The sequence below is a fragment of the Thunnus albacares genome, chromosome 4 (assembly GCF_914725855.1).
Source record: "Thunnus albacares chromosome 4, fThuAlb1.1, whole genome shotgun sequence".
NCBI classification, from domain to species: domain Eukaryota; kingdom Metazoa; phylum Chordata; class Actinopteri; order Scombriformes; family Scombridae; genus Thunnus; species Thunnus albacares.
In genome coordinates this window covers 9,326,580-9,351,881 of record NC_058109.1, presented here as the reverse complement: position 1 = coordinate 9,351,881, position 25,302 = coordinate 9,326,580, and the positions used below count along the sequence as shown (strand labels likewise).

The 25,302-nt window shown below is 39.2% G+C and overlaps 1 protein-coding gene across 4 annotated transcripts in view; it reads right to left on the bottom strand.

The window, feature by feature from the left end:
• The window catches only part of arhgef10la (Rho guanine nucleotide exchange factor (GEF) 10-like a), a 125,148-nt gene that overhangs the window by 52,111 nt on the left and 47,735 nt on the right, over positions 1–25,302 (bottom strand). For all 4 annotated transcript variants that reach the window (XM_044348925.1, XM_044348926.1, XM_044348927.1 and 1 more), the window contains one exon: positions 12,694–12,794. In XM_044348925.1, coding sequence (XP_044204860.1) covers positions 12,694–12,794 — 101 coding nt within the window. The remainder of the gene's footprint in view (positions 1–12,693; positions 12,795–25,302) is intronic.

Below are 25,302 nucleotides of genomic sequence, written 5' to 3'. Positions count from 1 at the left end.
AATCTCTCACAAAATCAATCTATAATTTTGATAATGTAGTATAATGACTGTATAAAATGAAGATATAATCAAAAAAAACTGTTTCATACATTTTGTTCCATGTATTCTATGTTTCCCCCGTAACATCGCCTTTTGAATTATGCCTCATATCAAATTCACATCATGTTGGATTTACCATAAATAGCACTTACCGACTGGGAAAAAAAAAAAACATTCATGTCAACCTCCTAATGGTAATTACAAGTAGGGGCCTGGGACATGCGACTTACTGTGGTTTCCAGTATATACCAATTAGTGTCAAATTGCGGAAGTGTGTCGACACAGGCAGCAAACTGCAGCAAAGCCACTAATGTCAGCAGTCCGATATAATAAAAATCAAAACCATAGTTATATATTACAACTAATACAATGAACTAGTTATTTTGCATGCAGGTGGTCAATTAGTTAAATGTGAAAGCTTTGAATATGGATCCCACATGCAGTGTACTGTAAAACTTATTCCAAATGAGGTTTTTTTTTCTGCCACTAATGTGCTACTATCTACAACAGCACATGGACTGTAGCAAATTCTTAATAAAAACCCCTGAAAACATAAATAGATACAAAAGAAGAAGAGAATAACAGTGTTTCAACAAAGGTCCAGGTGTCAGAGATGTAGCTGTCATTTCACTGTCAAAGGTCAAACACCATCAGTTTGGCTTGACCATAAATTCATCTGGGCAGTTTGTCAAGGAGCAGTACATGAACATATGACATAAAACCTATGTGGATGTATTACTTCAATTAGTATAATCATGGTTCTCTAAGTGCAGCTGCCTTTTGGGCAGTGAAAGTCCATCACAGAGCAGTGCTCATATTCATACAACTGGAGATACAACTGACTTCTATTTCTGGCGCCTAGTAAAATCGGAATATCAAATCGATCCTTGATCCACAGTTGCTGCATGGACGTATTGACTGCTGACAGATCTGTGTAGTGATTCCCAACCAGAGGTACTTGTACCCCTGGGGGAACTTCTGCAGTAGCCGGGGGGTACGTGGAAAGACTATGGAGTAGTTCAGCTAGTTTAAAAAATGGAAATCATGATTTGTTTGTTGATTTGTTTTACCTAAATAATGGGGGTTTTGGAGGAAAATAAAAACACCAGTAGCATTACAGACTGGTGTGAGGCTGATCTTTGGTACATTTATTTCATACTAATCAATAAACTACCAGCTGCAATAAACCAACAGCATATTTTCCACCAACTTGAGTCAGCTGTAATGCCTGGACATCACCTTCTGATTTTGAGTGTATGAACACTAGTTATCAAGTGAGCAGAGAGGTCGAAATGGATGACTGTAAGTGCTGAATAAATGGTTGAAATTTCTGGCTTCTTTCAGTCCTTGTGGTACTAGCACTAATACAAATTTGACCGAATCTTCTGGGAAAAAAAAAACAAAACAAAAAAAACCTTAACATCAACAATTCCAAAATTACTTTGTCTTGAATGACAAAAAAATCTGTAACACCTATACACCTGTTTTTATTAATATATGATGGGTAGAGTCTGTGAAGGGGTTCTTCAGATAAACAAAACCACTGGATTATAGGGCCAGTATTAATAAAACTAGATTTATGAAATGTGATCACTCTTAATGTTATATTATAAATTATAATAATATTAATACAGTAATACTACACACAGTCCCATCAATGTCCACTGCAAATTAAAGTCTTTAAGTGTGTAAAATACAGCTAAAAATGTTATTTCAAAAGCAAGGTGTGTTCATATTCAAAACAAATTGCTCTGAAACGATTTTTTCTTTTTTATGTGTTGAAGAAGAAATTATTATGCTATGTTGCAGTTTATTTATCTACAGTGTTAATTAAAGACAAACTATATGACTGATGTTATTCCCCAAGCTAAAGGTTAAGGTCATCTACTGTGTACTCAATCCCAACTACTGTACAATAACTATGTATAACATAATTTGTGGATATGTAGGGTTGGAATACTAAGTAGGGAGATTTAGTTTCTCAGTTTCTTTATTCCAATCATGCTTTTGTTTCAAGTCTTTTGCTGATGAAGATTAATTTGCAGAGCATGGCGCTCTATCAACCCTAGTGACACAAAGGGCAAAGATATAGACTAATTAAATACACCAGTGCAATTGATATTTCCCATGGATCAATGCAAGTGTGGGATCTGTTAATTAAATCCGTGATAATGTTTACTCATCATAAACATTTCCCATGTTTGAGCACAGAGAGATAGGAAGATAATCTTCGCTGTCTGACAGATTAATTTTAGGGCTAAGGAAAAATCCTGCCAGCACATACAGAGTAAATTTTTTTTTTTTTTTTTTTGAGGGGGAGGCTTCTGTTGAATGTTTCTATAAGAACTATTATCAAAGGAAATCTTTTCAGCCAATGCATTGAGTAGACATAATTTAACAGCACAAAACAAAAAGATAACAGTTGCTCATAATGTTGAGCTAATGTTATTTGAACAAATGCATAAAATCAGTCACCATGGCAACCAAGCAATCTGAGTCCTTGGGCTAATGAAAGTAAAGCCCTCGCAGTCTTCCCTAAAGCCCATGTGGTATGGTTGATTTTGCATTCTCCCCCCTCTCTTGTCTCCTGTGCGGTATACATCGGCATGGCACAGGTTATCACACAGTGGATTAAGAAGGCGTGTCAGAGTGTGTGCCAGAACCTCCTAGCCGCACTCCACTCATCTATTGATCCACATGCAAGGGAAAAAGCGAGAGACCAGCACACTTAGCAGTGTAACCGCAGGCAACAGCCCCCTGCCTGCCCTCTGTTCCCTGCAGTGGGACTGATTGCTTGTCTCAATCATCCTTTCACACCCCTCCCCTTCCATTCCACACACACACACACACACACACACACACACACACACACACACACATAAACACATACTCCCACACACCCTCAACATCTCTCTTGCTTTTCCCTCATTCATTCCTCCGCTTCTGTCTCCAACGTCTCGGCAGCAATCTCTCATGATTTGACGGCCTCTTCTTGTGAGGGCCATCAAAGTCTGAAGCCTTAACCCTGTCTGAAAGGGCTGGGACTGCATGGTAGGAAGCAATTAATTCTGCAGTGAGAAAGTCCATTAATTAGGCAATGCTTCTGGCTATTTCACGAAGACACATCAGAAACAGTAGGGCTACTTGGAGAGGCATAAAAGATGCAGTGGCACACCAGGTTATTAATGGACCCCAGGGCTCCTGGCGAAGCACCACTGTGGGGTAATTCTCACTTTCTATTTAAAGGCCTCATAACTACACCCCATGCACTCACAAAGTGACAAATGCTGTTTATTGGAAACGTGTCTTATCGGGCTTGGCTGCCATATTATATAATGTAAAGCCTGACTACCGGAGCAGCTTCAGCATTCTGCTAAAGTACAACAATCTCCAGTTAAACTTTTTTAAAACCACCACAAACCACAGGCTGCAAAATGTTATGGAAATGCTCAAGGTGCAAAGAGTTCACAGAAAAGCTCACAGAATTAACAAGGCATTGTTAATGGGCAATTCATTGATGGGATAGGACTTTAATACAGCATGCAGGAATGTCACTAAAAGCCACTGATATTCACACATATGACACAGAGAATACCACAATACCACTGTGTTTCCTGTAAATGGAGGTAACAGGATAAACACTAGTGTGAGGATGGGTCTGGAAAACTGAGTTTTGTGATGTCTAATCACTCACTAAATCATGCATGAGAACATTAGCTATTTGTGGTGTACACCATTCAGGGACATTTCGGAGCGGGGCACCCATTTCAAACTAAACAAGCCCATGGTTCGGTGCGTTTGAAATGCTGATTCAACTGTCTCTCTTGAGCACAGGGCAGGCCTGCCTCTGCCTGCAATGACGAGGAAGCCTCAGTGACAGTACACCATCCGTGAAATTAAATCAACAACTCCCTTATTGTAATTACATTTGGTTAAATGGGAAGGCAAAGTGTGGGTGTAATACAATTAACATGTAATTGTCATCCTGACCAGGTTGGTGCTGATCTATTTCCCCAAGGGATTCAATGAAAACCATCACCCCGCCCTCTTGTCTACCATTTGTTTTCAAATGAATGATTTGATGAGGACCAGTTTGTAACAGTGTTGCTGTGTATGTGTGAGCCAACTTGTACTGTATGTGATCTAGTTGCTACTACAATCAACTTTGAATTATGATTCTTTCTGACCTTTTTTTAAATCACAATGGACTTATTTGCATATTCATATTGCAATATAATTGTATTCCTTATTATTATTTGGGGGTAAAATATTTTTTTAATTATAAAATAACTTAATAAATGAAAATCTTGATACAAAATATTTTAGAAGTAGATATTTGCAGGGAAAGTCAAACACATTACAATGTAATTCTGTGTTAATAATACTTCTTTTCAATCAAAGAAATACAAAAACATCTCATTTAATTTGTTACATCAGGTGGGAACAAAAACATGAATAGACCTCACTGAACCATGTGAACTCCCTGAAGGAAGTATGATTAAAAAGTGTAAAGCACAGAGGGGTGGTGGATGTTACACACATCTGACTCATCTGACAACCTGTATTCAATTCCAAACCTTGTTCTACAGCAAATAGGGTTTTTATACAAACAAGCAATTTTTCTCAGCATGAATGAAACTTCTCTTAACCAAAGTTTAAGTGTCCTAACCCTAACTCTATCCTTTAACTAAAATATTTTTTTAATCAAATATACACCATCATAAAAACCTAGTATGACTATACACAAAATATCAATGGGGTTCTAATGTGATTTAAAAAATATGATTACAAGGAGGGTGTGGTTATGGCTCTGACCTAGGCCCACGTCTTTCTGTGAGCTCCTGGCAAAATTTGATTAAATTCCTGTACATATTCTGTAAAAGTATGGACAATACCAATGTAATAATTCTGCAGTCTACACAATCATTAATATACCATCAAAAAAGGCAAAGAACAGAAATAGAGGAAGATGACGAGTGGGATGCTAGCAGTCTTGCTAGCTAAACAAGTAACACTAGCACTACCATCCAGTCAGAAATAGCGGCTACTGAAACAGTTCAAAACTTGGATGTTGTTCAAAAACTGATAATGAGAATTAGAAATGACCTTGCCACAAAGTTTGACAGCGTCATAAATGCAATTCAAGATGTTAAGAGGGATGTGTGAGACTTCTCTGGTCGCATGGATGAGGCAGAAGAGTGTATTAGCAATTTCAAGGACACAATTTACTTGGAGAAAGGCAAAACAGAAGCGCTAGTTAAACAAGTCGCTCTCCTCATATACAAGCTTGACAAGCTCAAAAACCACTCGTGGAGATCCAACCTTAGACTGGTTAACTTGCCCGAAAAAGTGGAAAAGACTCACGGAGTCGCTTTCCTCAAGAAATGGCTACATGAAGCACTGGGCCCCGCAACCTTTCCTACACCAGCTATCATTGAGAGAGCACACAGGCTCCCCAGTCAGGCACAATCCAACCAAATCTCCTCACCAAGAGTCCTCATTATGAAGTTTTTGAATTTCCAAGATACAGTCCGAGTAATGCGAGCAGCCAGGTCCAAAGGCAAGGTACTGTGTGGTGAACAGGAGGTCATGTTATTCCCAGACCTATCAGCGGAGCTGCACCAGCAGAGTAGGCATTTTGTTTGGGGTAAAACAACAACTGAGATCCCTGAACATACGCTATGGAATAGTGTACCCAGTCATGCTTTGTCAGACAACTGATGGACAAAGATGTGAGTTTGAATCCCCAGCAGAGGCTGAAAAGTTTGTTCAGGACATACAACACACAGAAGACGCACAGAGGAACTAAATTGGATCTGTGGAGAATATCACTAATCTCCTGCGCCATGTAAGAAATGACATTGTTTGGCCTGTTGACTAATAGGTGAACCTATAAATACTAAGGGTAATATTTTCACCTATTTATTGTTGTTTTCCTATTTTCTATTTATATCGAGTTATTATGGTGTTAGCTTATCGTATGACGGCTGATATTTTCATTTAGATTAGCAGAGAAGTGTGCATTTCGCTGTTCACTCCAATAACTGTTACCTATAGTCTTTATGAGAAATGGACAGGCAATCTGTATGGCTGGTGTCCCTGGAGTGTTCCTATACTGCAAGAGAGACTACTCAGATTATTTCATAAATACTTGTCTGTGAAAATGTCAAACTGTTATCAGGAGACACAAATGTCTCTTTTTTTCTTTTTTTTGTTTTGGTGGTGGTGGTGGTGGTGGGGGGGGGGGGCGGAGGGGAGTGTTTACTTTTGTGTATTACTACACTGCACCCTTGCTTACACTGGATCAGTTTGTGCACTTAACTATACCCCAAGGTGAGGGAGAGGGTGGGAGGGTACGAGAGGATGTCTTATTTAGGATGACAGCTAAGGGGATTTGTTTATGGCAGATTTTCTTTATTTTATGTTTGTCTTTATTCCTCACAATATAACTCCATATGATGGCACACTTTTAAGGTGACGAGGTGAGGTGAGGTGATGATATGCTGTACAATCTGGTTTAACATTAGCTTGATTCCTCGATTGTTTTTATCCAAGAGACTCACTTACTTAGGGACGAATTACTGAAGGTACGATGAAGATGGCCAGGCCAGGAACTGGCATCATCTCTTCTCACTCTAGAGGGTTTTGGTGTTGGTTCACAAGTCTGTGCCATTCCAAGCGAAATATACTATTTCTGATACAGCTGGCAGATATTTAGTAGTACAGGGCACTCTTTTGAAAGAGTGAAATTATGAATTTGGTTAATGTCTATGGCCCAAATGATGACAATCCCTCATTTTTTGAGAATCTATTTTTACTCATTGCCTCCCTTCCAGGAACAATAATGATAGCAGGCGATTTTCACTGCACTCTAGACCCGCTGCCTGATCATTCATCAAGGCTGACGCCTCTCATTCTGAAAGTAGAGAGAAAATACAACAGTTCATGAAGGAACTGAACATTTGCGACCCATGGAGGATGCAAAACCCAATTAAGAGGAATATTCATGTTATTCATCATCATTTAAAACCTATTCTCATGTAGATTATTTTTTAATTTCCACTTCTCTGCAACTTAATATAGCTAGCTGCCAGTATGATAGCATTGTTTTGTCAGATCATTCCCCCACCTCACTATTTTTCCAATGATTTGCAGTTAATCAAAGGTTCCACTTGATGTCTCTTATACCCTAAATGGTTACAGGATTCTGATTTCATAAAATTTGTGGGGGAGCATAAAGATGTTTATTTTGCAATAAATATGGACTATTAGAAGACAAATGATTTGTTTCACTTGCTCCAAATTTGATCATTTCAAACAGAAAATGAACGAGTTGGAATCTGAAATCAGAGAGTTGGAGAGAGTGGCAAGCTTTGATAATTCAATAAAAACAAACAAAAAAAAACAATTTGACCTTAAAACTGAATATGAGCAGCTTTACACACCAACCTGATAAATTGCTAGCCTAGAAAATTAAAAAAAATAACTCAGAAAGAACCACAAATGCAATTAGGAATTAACAGGGTGAAATAACTCCAGATCCACTGAAAATTGACCATGCTTCCGTTTCCGTCTATAAGGCCCTTTATCAGATGGACTATCCAACAAATTTAGTAAACCAGATCATTTTTCTAGAAAGACTAGATATCCCCTGTATCTCCAAAGATACAAAACTTGAGCTGGATAAAGAACTAGATTTAGAGGATGTTTCCAACGCCATTCTTAACATGAAAGGTGGTAAAGTGCATGGACCTGATGGGCTCCCAATAGACATTTATAAATTATTTAAAGAAAAACTCATAGCCCCATTGTTAGAAATGTATACAGAGTCCTTCAAACAGCGTTACCTTCCCCCTTCACTACGAAGTGCCCTAATCACTCTTATTCTAAAGCCAGACAAGCCGCCAACAGAATGTGGCTCCCACAGACCAATCTCACTTTTTAACTCTGATGCAAAGATCATTGCTAAAGCCTTGGCTATGAAACTTGAGAGGGTCCTGCCTGGGTTGAAATTCTGTTTGTTGATTCATCTGCAGAAGTATCTGCATATAATTTGATTTCACAACTGTTTAAGCTCTTTTGCAGCTTGAGACAAGATTTGCAGCTTTCACCTTTACTTTTTGTAACAGCCATTGGCAACCGTTGGCAATAGCAATAAGATTACACCTTTCAATTTGTGGTATTAGAACAGGGGACCTTGAACATCATGTTGCATTGTATGCAGATGATACCATCATGTTTCTATCAGGTCTTGGAAAGTCAGTATCATCCCTCTTACAGTTGATCAGTCAATTTGGTAGCTTCCCTGGTTTTAAGGTAAACAAAGATAAATATAAATCATCTGTTATGTTCCTAAATGAACAAGAGAGAAGAAAACCATTGATACACACCCATTTGTAAATGCCATAGAAAGTTTTAACTATCTGGATATTAAAATAACACCAGAGATAAGCACCCTTAGTTCAACTATGAGCCCATGTTAGCTAAAGTGTTAGTTGCCTCTCTCTCAGCCACTGGTTGAAAAACTTAACATCAAGTTTGGCTCTTGAGAAACTCACTTATGTAGTTAGGAAGAAAGCTTCTGAATTTTACAACATCTGGGAGATGTTTTTTTATTTTGCTAAAAATGGTGACATTGAAGAGGCATTGGAAGTATGAAGTTATGGTGAAAATAACTGTGAGGAATGTGTGCTGTATGCTGTTTTATGTTTGTGATTGTATTCTAACTTTATTTTTATTCATTGAGATTGACTACTTCATTTTTCTTTTCATTGTAAATCCTTGTCCTTTTTAACTTGATTATTGGCTATTACAATCTTATTTTATTTTGATATTTTTTGCATTATGATGTGTATTTCAATGTCAATCTTCAGATTTTTTATTCATATCTGTCTTTTTTCAGTGATTTTTTTTTTACGCTGTCAGTATTTTTTCATTGTCACTGGTTTTCAGTTTCAACTTTCTCTTTTTCAGTTTCACCTTTTTTTCAACTTTCTGATGAAGATTGGATATCCAAGGGCGATGGCATCATGGCAGAGATTTTGAGCCAGACTGCTGTAATTTTCACTCTAGGATTGTTAACATATCACTTTATTAAGATTTAATATTGTTCAGAAAGTAGATTCCCAATATGTGGTCAGTGTATCCAAATAACACCTGCAAGGAATTATATCATATATCAAAATGCTGCAGAGATTTTAGAGACTTTAGAGCGGTAAATCACCAAAGAACTGCATAGATCAGTTCACTGGATCATGTTCTCTCCCGGGATGGTGACGCAGGACTCGGGCTACCAGCAGCTGAGATGACCAGCATGTCATGACCAGCAGCTCCTCACATCTCTGAAAACATCGCAGCTGATTTACAAACAGACGTTTATTTGGATAAACTGACCAAATATTGGGAATCTACATGGTTACTTTCTCGCTTGAAAAAATATCTACCTCTCTACTCCAAAACAGTGACAGAAAGTTGAAACTGAAAACCAGTCACTGACAGCGTAAAAACATGGTGGGTGGGGCTGGGGATGAATTCATGTACATTTAGTTACTGGCTGAGACAAACCAGTACTTCCTCTCTCTATACTAGCGGCACCTGCAGGCAGTCAATCACATCAACAGCAAAGGACAGAGGACAGGATGAAGGACTGCCTATGCAGAGAGCAGCTGCGCACACATGCTGTACAGTGCCAGAAACAGGTTGTGATAACAAAAGGAAAAAACTATGAAATTGGTAGATTAACGGGATTCATTATCAATCCGGAGCACAGCGGGAGGAAGGGTTAAAAATAGGGGGACTCCCGCGTAAATCGGGAGTGTTGGCAGGTGTGGAAAAGACGGACATGAAGAAAAAATGTGATTGACAAAAATACCGATATTGAAAAACACATCATAATGCAGAAAATATTGAAAAATTGTAAGTTTTTTGATGTCTGTGTTTTAGTTTTCAGTGGATCTTTTTTCAGTGCCAATACTTGTTTCAGTGCCAATACAACTTTTTCCAATACAAGTGTTTCAATGCCATTATTTCCTTTTTTTCAGTTCAGGTTTTGTTTTCATTGCCCAATTTTATTTTCAATGCCAAAATGTAACTGTCACTGTTCTGGCTCCACAAAAACACACTGTTAAAAATTCAGTTCTTTTTAAATGCATGTTGTTACTCTCAAACAAAATACTGATTCCTTTAGGGTGAATGTTTCCAAGTAATTCAGATGTTACGGAAACATGTTCAAATTGAACTCAAGTTTAAATACATGCTGTCAATCATTTTAACAAGAGATGAGTGAATCAATATCTGAGTCAAACATTTCTTCTGGCTGAAAGATGGTCTTTATTCTCTCTGCAGCCCCACTGCCTGAATATGTGTCTTGAGCTTGATATATTGAAATCATCTCTGCAGTATATCTCCTCCCCTCTTTTAGGTCTACTTGTCCTAAAGCTCATCTTCTGTATTTCTCTCTAGCTCTTATTTCATTTCTTGCCCTTGCACTGTTATTCTATTGCTTTTCATTGAACCTCAAAGCTTGTTCTCCTTACACTTGGCTGCTTGTCATGTTGGTGATAGAGGAATTGGAGCTTATTTTACTTCCTCATGGCACTGTCATTTGCTTTGGATAGCAGTGTCGGCAAAAGGCCTAAAATATAAAACTTGATTTCGCCTGATCAGTTGATTCATCTGAAACTTTTTAAAGCCAAAAAAAAAAAGCAAAGATTTCAGGTTTGTCTTTACACACAGGAGTAAAATGTCTGTGACAAGTGCTTGAGGCTACAAGGTAGTAGGATAGCCTGACAAAGACAGATCGGTGTTGACAGTTGTGCCATTATAGAGTCAATCAATAAGAGAGTAAAAATAATGTGCAATATTTACATTTTGATAGTGTTTTTTCACAGGTGTAAGATCCTAAAAAAGTGAGGAAATTCAATAAACATTTATTTAGTGTTATGTTTCCAAGTTAATGCAAAATAAACTCTGTTTATTGAATTAATTTAAGCAGAAGGAGTCAGAATGACACATTTTGATACTCTGTTCATTTTATTCTCTTCAATTCATGTTTGAGTTTGATAGAGACTTCAATTCATGGTCTCCATAAACATTATATAGTATGAGGTTCCACATCCATATGACAGCTATGGATAACATGCATGATTTGGCTTTGAATATCACCCATGTCCACGCAGCAGCCAGAACAGCTGAATGTTATAACAATGCCAGTATCCTCATCAGTACGCCTGGTGTGTTGCTGATAAAGGTGTGAGCAACAAGGAAAGGCTGGGGATCGTGTGCTTCACTGCAGCCACAGCATCCTATTCACTCAGCCTGATGTTTTTGATGCCACACTGACACAAACCATATACAGCAAGCTCTACTGGAGAGTCTACAGATATATTGTATGCTTCATACACCTCTATACCCCTGCTGTGAAAGGTGAGCAAGCAGCACAAGGGAACATTCCAGTGTTGTGTGTTCTCTTTTTGCTGTAATTTGCAAGGATGGAGAACTCAAGATATACCAGAAGCACAGTCTCTTCTGTAAAGCACAAAACACTTCAGCCTCCCTCTTGACCTTTGCCAAACTAGAGCTCATTGATCTTCTCAGGGCTATACTTGAGTATCAAAAACAATGGCAACACATCTTGAGCCACTCAAATACAGAATATGTTTAATTGAGTATCCTTTAACCTACTTTTTATAACTTCCTTTAAATCCTTGAATGTTTCTGCGCAAGCACTCATAGCAATGGCCTCTGGGATATAAGAAGCCACAACAATATGATTGGAGCTACACACTAGTGCAGGCATACTGCATGCACAACAAATCCAGAATAAAGTGTGTGTGACAAGGAAGAAATGCTCAAGGCGACACAGGGAGTAGCAAAGGATGGGGAAAGGGGACTGTGGTAGTGAGTGGGTTGAATATGCATGCCATCATGGCCAAATAAGCAGATTAATGTCCTCAGTAGTCCCGTCTCTGTTTTTGCCACTGGATGACAGCATGCATTGATGAACCCCAGAGAGGAAGACATCCTGTAATACAGTACGGTCAGACTACATAGTGGGCTTCGGCTTGGGCAGTGCAAAGCAATGGTTGGAGGAAAGAGGTTAGGAAGATAAAAAAAAGAACTGTGCTGCTCCCTGCTGGGCAGGGTCTGGTCATTTATTCGTTCACTGTTGAATGACTGTTGACCATTGCTGAGTCTCCACAATGACATGTCCAAAAAAATGTAAGAAGGGAGACTTAGCCATACAAATGATTGATAGTAGAGAATTTAAAGTGTTTCTAATGCTTTTTCAAGCACATCAAGTAGCCCACATCCTGAATGACAAGTAATATTTGGTTTCACAAAGATAGATGACATCTTGGAACAGAGGTTATTAATTTAACATTGTTCAAACAGTTTGCCTCTTTCCATAGCACATAAACTTCTGATGACCCAGTTGAGTGTCTTGGTTTTTCTCTGATTATATAAGTCTTAACACCAGTTTTAGCCAATAGAGAGTGAAGCAAACACTGATGATGTGTCTGAGCCTCTGACTAAAAACATTGTTATTGCATTTCATTGCATTACATCATACTGTTTAAATAAAAATGACATAGTAATCCCATCTGTGCGTCTGTATGCCTCTATGAGTGAAATGGTGTGCGCGTGTGTGCTTACGTTGCGCAATCTTGGCCAAGTGCAGACGGTTGACCCAGGAGATCTTACTAAGGGGGTTGGGAGTGTTGAAGACCACCATGAAACTAACAGGACGTCCTGACCTGGAGGAGAACACACAGAAACACACAGGTACAAGTTCAGATGCGTGAACACATCAGATGTATTGATACTGAATTTTTAACATGTTTGTCACAAAGTGCAAAACAACACAGGATATAAACACTTGTGCTGGATGGTCTCATTTTTCATTTCATCATCTCAGCAGGTCCGACAGTCTATATTGTGTGATATTGTGGGAATTTACTGGGATTTTACACCAGGGGCTACAACTGGATTTCATTGTGCAATCCTGTATTGTGTAATGATAGCGAAGCTCAGTTCAATTCAATTCAATTTTATTTATATAGTGCCAGATTACAACAGAAGTTATCTCAAGGCACTTTTCACATAGAACAGGTCTAGACCGTACTCTTTAATTTACAAAGACCCAACATTCCCCCATGAGCAAGCACTTGGCTGAACCATAAACCTTGAAAACAAAATGTACTCCCTTTACTGGGAGAAATAACTGCAGGAACCCATCATTTTTTGCATGTGTGGTTGTGTCTCTGTGCACACAGGTGACATTTTGCTTAGGTATAGTACACTATATGTACTGACACTGAGCCACATGAAACAGCAGTAATGTTACTGTATGACCTTGAAATGCTGTTATTACAGTAATTAAACTGGATCAATTTTCAGTTTCCCGCTGTTTCTTCCAATTACATTCCTGCTTACAGGTCACCTTAGTGGCAAAAATTTGTTGGAGTTAATGTCAATAAAGCACAAACCTGTTTACAAACCTGTAAACAAAAATAAATGTGCTGGCTGTTCAGGTGGCTTGGACAGACAATTAAACCTTTATCTCCAAAACAAGACAGCGGAGAGGAATTTCAACAGGTAGAACTTTGAATGCAGAAGGCAGCCCTAACCTTACTGGTACACGCAATGGATTTTCTTTCCATGCCAGCACAAGCAATAACAAGTTCAGATGAACACTAAAAACTTATGGCCAAGCATTCCCATACAGCTGGTAACTTATAAGAGTATATGCCAATAAAGAAAAGATTGGACTATTTGGTGTTTTAAACAATAGTCAAAAAATCTGATTATTTATCTGGTTCCATATTTTAAAACAGTTATGGTGAGAAATTCCAATTTAGCAGACTTAAACTCAAATAATGCTGAGGTCACATTGATATTCAAAGATCTGCTTATTCAATCCTGATGCATGTGAACTTTAAATATCCCAGGTAATCAGTTTAAGATCGTAATGTGTTTCAATGATGTGGTCTGTTTCCAAATGGTACTGTGAGACTCATCACTGGGTGAGACTTTAGAGTTCAAAAGTAGGCACTCGAAACATGGGCACTGACAGTTCTCCATCACCTCTTACTTTATACAGGCTGAATTTACAGGGGGGCATTTGACAACAGAGGAGTGCAGAGTAGGATTTTGATGAAAAAAAAAGGCAAATGTGCATTTCATGACATATTTTGTGGGTGTGCTATATGCAAACACAAGCAAAACAATACAGTCAGAGAAACAAAGGACCAACAAGGACATTTTTTTCATTTCGTGAGACTTTAAGTTTAATAAACAAGACTTTTTTTCTGTCTGAATAGCTGCTTGTATGCTTGTAGTTTTATAACAGTTCAGTCTAGTAAGCTGAGGCTTTATGATTCAGGCTGCACGTCAATATTCAGGGCAGGTTGTGATGATCACACAGCCCGGTCACAGTAAATCGGTAATAGGTGGGTCTCAAAATGCTACTAATATGTGGGCTCTGCTGGGATAAGGGACAGCCAGTACGGACTTTTTGGTGCCAATTCAAGCTCAGACACAGTTGGACACTGGATCGTGACAGAGAGAAAAAGAAAGAAAGAAAACAGTGACAATGTGAGTGTACAGGTTATATAATCACAGAAAAACTTCACAATTTTGTGCATTAATAACACATGATGTGGTGTATGACAGTTTTATTGGCCTTTCTAGAAGAAGAGATTTAAATCGCAATAAGATTTTGCCTGGATAAGTAAAGAAAAAAGGCAAGAATACCAAACACACCAATGGATATGAATATGCTGCAGGAGTGGTATAGAAAGTTCCTGTTAAACTTTTTTTCCTCAAAACTGGGTTGCCGTTGCAATCCACTGAACCAACTATATCTTCCATCCTCTGCAAAGAAGTGAGCTTAAAACTTTTCAGAGACACCTTTAAACCCTGCAGGAGTGTTTGATACTCAAAACAAAGGTTTTTGGTATCCCTTTAAGCTCTTAATACACAATATCCTGGTAAACCAGAACAAACTTGATTGAGAATTGATGGTGTTCAAAAAAAAAAACCCGAATCATTTAACAAAAGTTCTCAAGAGATGGATGTCGTGTCTCATGCACAACACTGACTAATCTATGTATGTACTATTCCCATTATGAAACCATAATTTAAAGTTTAACAGAGTTGAAAAATGTCTTGTCTTCCTCTTCAAAGTAAATCATGCAAATATAGTTTGCTTAAGGCCTTGTAACATGCCAGATCACACATATTTATGCTGGAATTTGCATTTCGCCCCTGTCTCTTTATGGTAATTTAGATGCTTTTGGCAAGTGGTAAATATGTTGTCAATCTCCACGTTTACCACACACATTACAGGTATGAGTAAGCACATATCCCCTAGTGGTTCCCATGTAAAACTGGAAAGGTGTAGATTATTTAACATAAATCCCATCAAAAAACAAAACAAGTCACTAACTTTAATTCATTTCTGACAAAAAAAAAAGAAGAAAAATTAAAGATTGAAGATTCACAGATGGTAATGCAAAAATAATTGAAAACAATTCTTATACCACTGTGAATGTGTTTTTCTGTACAGAACAACTTACAGCAATATATAACCCGTTTCTGGGTTATACTATTTGCATTTAGGAAGTGAACCACTGAAAGGGATTGGTGCAGCAGAAACTATATTTGTAGTGCATACAATAAACTTAAAAGTCCACTCTGTTCTGATTGGTCAGCTTTCTAGAAGCCTGCTGTGGGGCAGCCATATTGCAGACATGTAAAGTTACCGTTGATGCAAACCCAACACTTCCTGCTTTACTGCTTCAAATTAAAAGCTTTAAATGACTAAATAACTGGAGACTTTTATTGTGAAGAATTTACTTGAAATTAAACATGTTCCACGCCAAATTAGCAGAGCTTTGTTAGTGGCGCTAAAAACCAGTTGACACAACAAGATATGGAGATATTTGGAGCTCTTTGTTCAGTGGATCAGTTAGAAATAATGCAGGGAGGAACAGTAGAAGCAGAAACAGCAACAGTGATGATAATGTTTGATAAAGAGCTGTAGACGACCAGCACACCTCCAACAGATAAACAACTTATTTTACTTTGTAATGAAAAAACACTCAGTATGCCAGCTTGACTCAAGTCATGGTTCAGCATGTCTACCTCCAAAACAATGGAAAAAGGTCATAATTTTAGCATAGTGGCACAGTAAACTGAGGCACTGTACATGTAGCAGATGACCATATAAAGAAACATCACAAGCTGACGTCAGCTCGGGCTGAAAGTAGAAAAAACGTTGGAAAACGAGCATTCAAAGCAGTCTGAAGCCGGTGCTTTTTGCTCACAGGAATTACTTCTACATACCTTCACCTCATTATCTGACACGTTGCCCACATTTAACATAAACATCCGACATTGTAACATTACACGGTATATATGACTGACAATAGAAAAAGCATAATAGGTCCCCTTCATTTTAATCCTCTCATACTGAACCGCTGAATTAGAAAAAATGATGCAATAAATTGCCCTTTTTTTAAACAATGATTTTTTTTTTATTTAATTGAATGGTTTCAATTTAAGGTGATTACTATTAAACTGCTTATTATATAAAGATCATATATATACAAATATTTACATGATTTACAGTTCAAAATCTTCCATAACAAACCATAGTAGTAGGATTTCACTTCTTTTTTTTTGTTCTTTACTCGATATGTCAACTTCTCAAATACATCTGTACATGTTCGAGCCAAAATCCAATCCAAAATATTAAAACAAACAACACATGGAAAAACCTTAGCAACAAAGACTACGGAATGGATGGCTATTTATGGGTATGTGTGACAGGCAAGGTAGGCAAAAACATCACAAACAAAGCGTTCAGAGCAGGTTGAAGCCTGGGCTTTTGACTTTGCAGAGAGCATTTCTACATATGTTAAACTCAAGTTTTGGAACTTTGACCATGTTTAGTATAGATATCTGACATCATAACAATATATATATAACAGAAAATCACAAAATGAATGGTATGTCCCCTTTAACTTTCTCATTTAGCCTACCACAAACCACTGGGTGATGTTTGTTTTATCCCTCCACGTCTTTCTCTCTTCATGAGTTCAAAGAGCTACAAATTGGGTCCAGCTACTAGTACTGCACTACAAAATACAAGAGAAGGTGAAGTAAACAAATAAGCATCAGCCAAAATGTTTTTATTGCCTGAACCTTCATGGATGCCTGACTTTAAGGGTACTCAGGTACCTGACACTGTTTGGTTCATGTCTTCCTCCATGCCAAACTACTACTACTGTCAAATGGTCTGGAGTTCTACTGTGAGCTACTTGCTATTTGTAGTAGCATGTCATGAGCTACCAAGTATTTGTATATACAAAGATGACCTTTTGGATGATTATTATCATAATTTATTACAGCTGATTCTTGTCACAAAGTTTCTCATTTGGTTTTGTGGCCACAACAACTGCGCACTGGTCAAGCTGCTCTGCTCTTACTGTATTTGGCAGGAAAGGACAGGAAGGTCATCCAAGCTCTCCAGAGAGCTATTAAAAGAAAGATCTGTTGTTGAATATAACAGACTATAACATGTGATGAACCACAATGGGTATAATTCATTGAGATCAAGAGACAAATCTATAACCCCAGTGACAAACAAGCTCTCAACAAATCATGGCCACTCCACTTGAATACCAAGGCATTCCTAAAATATCTTGTTTCCATGGAAATTACCAAAAGATAACTGTGTATGCTATGTGTCTGATTTAAGTGAGTTTTCACACCTATAGCACACTCAAAGTCAATACCAAAGAGTTCTCTTTAAGCTCAACTGAGAGCCAGGAGTTAAAATTCTTCTATCCAGGACGACCATCAAATGGCTTTTGATAAGCACAGGTTGTGTTAAGTGTTACGATTAGGTAGAGCACTCTTTCTCAACCGGGGATCTGCGTACCCCTAGTGGTCCATGGTGTAATTGTAAGGGGTCTGTGAAATATATATTTTAAAAAGATCTTATGACCTTTACAGCCATACCGTATTACTTTAAATAGTGACCAGGGCCTTCATTTACCTCAACTGCAGAAGGTTACAGGCCTTTATTTGAAGCAGACTTGTATTAGAGGCAGGCCCTTATTTCTAATTCCCTCTGTTTGATTAGTATGATAGGTCATATTTTAGTACATACCCTTGTTTTGATCTGCTCCCATTTGCCCTGTTAAAATTACTGCATTATGCTGTTAATACAAACTCAACACTTCCTGTATCTGTTTCAAATTAAAAGCCCTCTAGCATTTCAGTGCATGGAAACTCTTCATTTCTTAACAAGCTTTTAGTTATGTTTGTAGAAACGGTTGTGGAAAACTCATTGTCTTGCAAGGTTAGCTACAAACGAAAAAACAAAGAAGAAGAAATGTTTTTCACTATAGCATTAGCAATATGGAGAAATTGCTAAAACTAAACAAACGTCTATCTGTTTCGGACACCAGTCAAACAGACTCTGGTCCGCAAGAGAAAACAAAGACAGAGAGCAAAAAGAGGCAATATAAAGCTATAGATTTCTACCTTAACATTTAGTTCACGGTCACAGTTTGTTAGTTTAAACACTAAGTTTAAATATTTGGTGGTCTCTCCTGTCAACTAAAGTAAAATAACTGCTTAATTCTGAGCAGTATAAAGTGAGACTGGCAGCATCGGCCCTGAGTTTGCAATGACTTAGCCAATGTGTATACATTGACAGGAGCACTCTGTTGTCTGGATTGATCAGGCTTTATTGGAACTACAAGTGAGCTGGCCAAGGATGAGATGTCTTTTTAAAGCACTAAGCAGCTTTTCAAAATAATGATCCTTTCTCCATCACCTGTACAACCATTTCATAGTGATTCTGAGGTGATGAAAGAAAGACAGGATGAGTGTGGTGGTGGGGGGGAGGGGTGGTTCCAGGCACACATATGCAGGACAATTTTACATTCAGACATCATTAGAGGGTAATTAAGTGGAGAACAGAGCATAGCCTGAAATTCAGCTTCTGTCATACCTGCTGCTGCCCGCTGCAAATTCATTTTCATTTCACAGAGCATGGAAGAAAAAGGCAGAGAGAGAGACACACACACATACAGAGAGAGAAAGAGACTGCAGACAAGAACAGAATAAAGTAAGATCTCAAACTTCCCTGACATGTTGAAAAAGTGGAGCTTTCACAAAGAAGTGTAATTCATACAATGCGCTGCTTAAATATAGCAGAGGCAATTTGCCGAAGACAGAAGGGGAGACAGGGTGTGATGAGAATACAACTACTCACTTGGTTGGATTCCTTGCGCAACACTTCATACCCACACGGCCTCAAACATGCTAAACTAAGCACAGTCTCTGATTCCTCCCTCCTGCCCGCTGATTGACAGCCGCAGTGCAGGTGTGGTGCACTGCCAGAATGGAGAACTAGACTCAGGCATGCTGGCAGAGGGGAGATGAGGAGAGCTGAGAAGTAAGGAGAGTCAGAAAGGGAGGGGAGGGGAGAGAGGGCAGAGCAGGGCGAGGGAGCGAAGCGAGGAGCCGGCCCAGCTGATTTATGGGAGCAGGTCAGTGCCGAAGCACACGTGTGACACTAATGCACAAGGACAGGACAGATGTAGGAGTGAGTGCTGAGTGGCAGCCTGTCATGCACCCATCCTTCAGTTCACCTCCACAGAAACAAACAGGAGAGAAAGAGACTAAGTTTGCTGTGCAAATAGTGAAATGAGTAAAAGGAGATGGTTCAGTGTCCCTACAAGGGTTTGTTGATCTAGTTCTAGACGGACCTGACAATCAGTCTGAAAAATATTACTAGAGATAGACTTAAGGCGTGGTCAGACTGAGTGTGAATTATAGAGGTGACACGGTTGGATACAAAGTCAATATAAGGTGTGACGACTGGTGTGTCTCCCTTTTGTTGTGGCCACTTGAGCCAGATCATAACAAAGGACACAGGTGGACACAGATAAACACAGGGCTCACTGTAGGTGGTGTGAAATGAGGCAAAAAATAACAGAAAGAACAAATATCTCAGATCAGTCGATCACATACACACACACACATCTGATGTCTGCACAGTCAGTACACTGGTTATTTGTGACATGTGTGCATTGGCATAGATTTTTGGGTATGGATGCTGGGGACATATCCCTACCAATATCAAGGTGTTGCTGGATTGTCCCTACCAATATTTTTACCGATCTCAAACAATCTAGCTACTTTAACTTCACGTAATGTTAACCGTAACATCACTGCAGAGTTGCCAGCTTTGTGTGTTTTCTGCAAAAAGGTGCGCTATTATGATAAAGAGTGAAAGAACAGGATATGGGGGATATTCAAGCTGATGATCTGGCAACCTTCAACTTCAAGTGGTACACGTTGTTGACTAGCAGCAGCCCAGCAGCAGCAGCAGCATTAGCAGAGTCGGTGAGCTGGAGAATCTGAAGTAATCTGTTAGTATTTATAGTTTAAATGTTCCAAATGTCACAGAATTGAAAACAACTTCACAGGACAAAACTAAGATCATTTGATATTATATTTAATTTCAGGTGTTAGGTGTTAGCTAATTTGTGAATGTTGCTCAGACATGCTTTTTAATTAAACAGCTTTATTACTGCTGGTGAGAATTCACCAAAAAGCAAATTAAGACATCTGGTCCTTTTTAAAGAAGAACCAAAGTGTCAGTAACAGCTGAGCTTAGTTAAGAAGAATGTTCTGTGATCAATCCTCCCCATTTTCCATGAGTGGATCAAGAGCAGAGTTATTATTGTATATGTGTCATTAGACATGAACATTATTTATAAGCTAAATTAGCCACAGCTTGTCCAACTGATGTGTTTGTGACTGTCAGGCATCAATTTATTTGCGAAAATGCTGCTGTCATTAACAGCCTGAGCAGCACAGAGACACATAGACAGGTGAGCCGCAGCCTCTTAGGTGAGCTCTGATGTCACAGTGAAAGATCTAGCCATTAAGTTCAGGAGTTGAATGAAAAATTATACAAATAGAAGTTTTTGAGATGACTCAAAGATAGGTTTGAGCATTACTGTGACTCTGTCAGGTGAGGTTTGAAAACTGTACAGCAGCAAGTTACAGAGCAGACTTACCTACAGGTTTCTATACATTTATTTTATTGTAACATTTATTGTGACAGTCAATGTTATTTTTAAATATTAATTTTGGTGTCAGATTTATAGTTGAGTAGTCTATCAATAAAATAAAATGTAAAAATCAGAGAAAAAAATCATGATCCAAGTCCGGTTACAGGCAAGTCAGCAAATGCATATTCAGTAAAGCAAACATTTTGCAGAGTCAGGCTCTTTACATGCGTATGTGTGTGCATATATGTGCCTATGAAAGAGAAAAGAGTGATAGAGAGCCAGTACACATACACAATTATTTTGGCCGTCTGACAAAAAAATGTTCCAACCAAAGTTAAAACCAAACCTACGTCCTTGCATGTGTGTCATATTTGCATTAATAACGTTGAGTAAAAACTGGAATTCAATCGGAGCACATGTTTAGACCGCCATTCCCTGAAAGGTAGAGTAGTCGTCTTGTGACTTAAAGGCTCCCGTTGAAATTCCGGCACCAAATAGTTGTATCGAGTCAGCCCTCCCCTCTCTTGACAATTAAGAATGTGCTGCCATTGATTGAATCATAAATAGCACTTTAACACGCTATTCCTGTGTATGAAGCAAGATAATGAACATGTATTCAATCTGGTATGACCTTTCATACTGTTTATTACCAGTAAATACCTGGCTGTCAAAATTTATACGACCCAGGTCGGCACCTTTTGGATTGTACACATCTCTGCTGAACCACAGAATTATACCAGACCTTGTTTAAATCTGTGTGCTAAACAAGGTTGATAAGTTTAAGTTCATTTTAAATGCTTGCAGTGTTTATACTAAAGACAGCTGGCAGAAGGTGGTGACCTGGTGTTACTTTTCCTGAAATATTTTCTGAATTATTCTTCAAATAATCTTTGCAAGGGTTAAATGTCACACCACATTATCTATTTGGGGTTATAGTCACCCCATCGTGATTATACAGGAGCATTTACTTCTTCAGCTTTCATTTGGACAGTTTATATTTTTAATAATTATCAAATTACTGCATTATGACAACATAAAACTCCAGGTTGGGGTCTTGTTAGCAGTTTGTTGGACGGGTCGAACCAACATCAGAAAACCTCATAATGTACAGCAGGTATAAGCTTCGTAACCAGAGATAAATCATTCTTTGAAAGCTTCCATATAAAAATTAATCTAGGGCAAACAGTGTGTGAAGATTAGATAAAACACCTCTTCACTAAATGATCTAAGGAGCTCATTTCCTCAATTTGTTTTGACTATTCGAACGGCAACACAAACTTTTCCACAACAGTTGACGATAGAAAATGTTCCGTGGGTGCCCTTTAGCTCCAACAAAGTGAACTGTGGTTATTCTTGCATGTGTGAATGCGAAGAAAAGAAGAAGAAAAAAAAAAACCCAGCAAGCAGTCTCTGGACAAATAATGCTGAAAACTGTAGAGCGAAAGGTGGGGGTGAGTGCAAGGGTGGAGCTATTCCCATTCCATTATACACTAATGCACAAGGACGTGACAGATGCTAAAGGAACACTCCACCATCTTGAGGAGTCACATGTAAGAGGTGTATGAATGTAACAGGGACGCTCATTCTGCACAGACATTTGTCATTTGTCACATGTCATTTCTCAGTGCTGTGAGGACCTAAAAAAAGAAATTCCAATTAATTGGGGTGAAAGAAAAAAATGATGGATGGATATGTCAAGATCTGGACAAATAAAATAACAACAATCTGCAATGCTAAGAGAAATTATCTTGATTAATTATCTGTAATTGTGAGAACCAACCCTATAAGTGGGATCCCGCCATGCATCTATCTATAGCGCACCTCTCTTCAGACACAACTCCTCTGCTGTCCAGACACTAAGATAAGGTCATAAAGATTCTCCAGAGTCTCTTTGGGAGCATGTCTGTTTGGACAAGACTCTCAGCCAGAATGAACTAGAGAAAATGAAGCCTGAATGAGTCTCATGACTGTGAATATAAGGTCTGTCATCCGCCTTGCAGGTAGCCTGTACAGCCTCCATAAAAGGGCCAATGATAAAAAAAGAGGCTTTAGGCTTACAATACTGTTCCTTCATGTATGCTGCGCTAACGGGGGGATGAAGCAACAAACACATTTGGTTAAACTATGAAATTTGAACTCTGTATCTATCACTTGCCAGTAAGGCCCATGTATCTGTGCCTGTGGTTGCTCCAGCAGACGCAGTAAAAGAGGATGTTAATGAACTGCTGTCACACGTAGGCTGCTGCCTTTGAGGCAGCAGTCAGGATTCTCTCCACGTACTCAGTCTGTTTGCAGTGTGGAGGCTGTGATGTGCTGCCTGACTGCAGAGAGTCGCTTGCGGCCAGACAGGAGGGGACCAACTCAGTACAGGGGGTCCCTGCTGTGGTCCCACTCTCTCACCAGCAGAGCAAAGGCTCGACTGTGTGCGCAAGTGTGTGTATGTGTGTTTCCGTCCCTCTATGTGTGTGCTTCTTTGTCTGAGATGCATGCTTGCTCGTGCGCAGGTGTATTTGCCAGTAGCATGTGTGAATGCTGAATGCACATACAGACTCAGGAACACCGTTGTGCCCTGTAGATTGTTACTCAGATTAGTAACAAAACGAAGATGAACAGCGAGGGAAAACCACGGTTTGTGTGTGTGCAATAGTGTGGGTGTGTTTGTGTTCGTGAGAGAGACAGAGCCAGTCTGCCCGCTGCTCTCCCCTACAATCTGCCACTGCTGCACCCTGGGTAGTGTCAGAATGGTTTGGGTACCCGCTGCGCCACCTGTCACCCCCAGCCCCGAGGCTCACTGCCAGTCCAGCCACCCGACTCTGAGGCCCAGCCTCAATTAGATTGCTATCACACAACTAGGATTGGATCTTTTTCCCGACAGGAGATTCCTCTCTTTCAGCTGTGCATTGTTATCTTTTGCCTCTCCACATAAACTCTGTGGCCATCTCCAAGTATGATTTGAGCAGAGGGCTCGCTCTACATTATTTAAGTGTTAAATACAAATCTACATCTTGGACATATGTAGGGGTGGGAAATCTCCTTGTCAGTGCAGTTGCTAATGACATTATCAGAGGAACTCAGCAAATAGGGTACCCCTTGAAGGGGAATTCGGGGACTCTCTTGTAAGCATGACATCTGGCTCCACCAAACATCTGAGTAAGCAGATTGGCCCTGCAGGCCTGGTGTGACAGCCGACGAGGAAGCTGGGAGATGTGGGAGAACTGATCTGCACAGCTCTGCTTCTCAAGCTGTCACTTTAGCTCGGCTTGGCACAGTTAGATTCTCCCTGGCTCTGTAGCATTAGACCCACTCTTCTGACTGCCACTGCCCTGCCGGCACCAAGCCAAGTCTTTCATAGGGGAGGTCGATCATCACTCTCACTCTTTCTTTCTTCCTCTCCTTCTCCTGCTTAGTCTCTCTCAGCAGGGCTCTGGCTTCTCTATCACAATCTTTCCCTTTTTGTCCTCCCCTGCCTCTTTCTTATCCTATCCCCACCAGAAGCCATGAAATGGGATCCATTATAATCTGCCATTATTTGCTATTCCCAGTTCCTGCGCTATAGTCTAAGCTACTCATATGCTCTCTCTTTGCTATCTTTGTTTTTCTCTAAGTAGGCGTTCAGTCATTCAGTAGTCACTCCACCCACCAGGATCCACTTCAACATGTTAAGACAACCACTTTAACATCCTATGTATGACAAGGTAACCTGCTAAGGATTGCATATAAGTGTATATACTGAGAACAAAACTGCAACTGCTGCTGTTTTGTGTTTGAGTGTGCAAAATTGTAGCCAATTTGTTACAGGGATAGTCACTGGTAGGGTCCTTAATGTCCTTAATGTGAATTCCTGGATATTAAATGTTCATCTGCAGGCTGTGGTAAATTATAAATGAAAGTTTTGACAGCATTGGCTGCAAATTCAGGAGGCTTATCTCCACCCGGTTACAGCAAGCGCACCTATACTAAACTGATATAACAGGCTACCTGAGTCTCATGTTTTACCTGCAAGACTTGTATTTTAATGCTTTTGTTCGTTGTTTGTGATGTGAAAATGTCAAAAGAAATAAAAAGTTTTGCGTTCTGGTATTTAGTTCAGCTATAAAATCCAAACGCACCACGGTGCATCTCTCCTGCCGCCTGCTGACAGCCGTTCCAGCCGTAGAGTCGA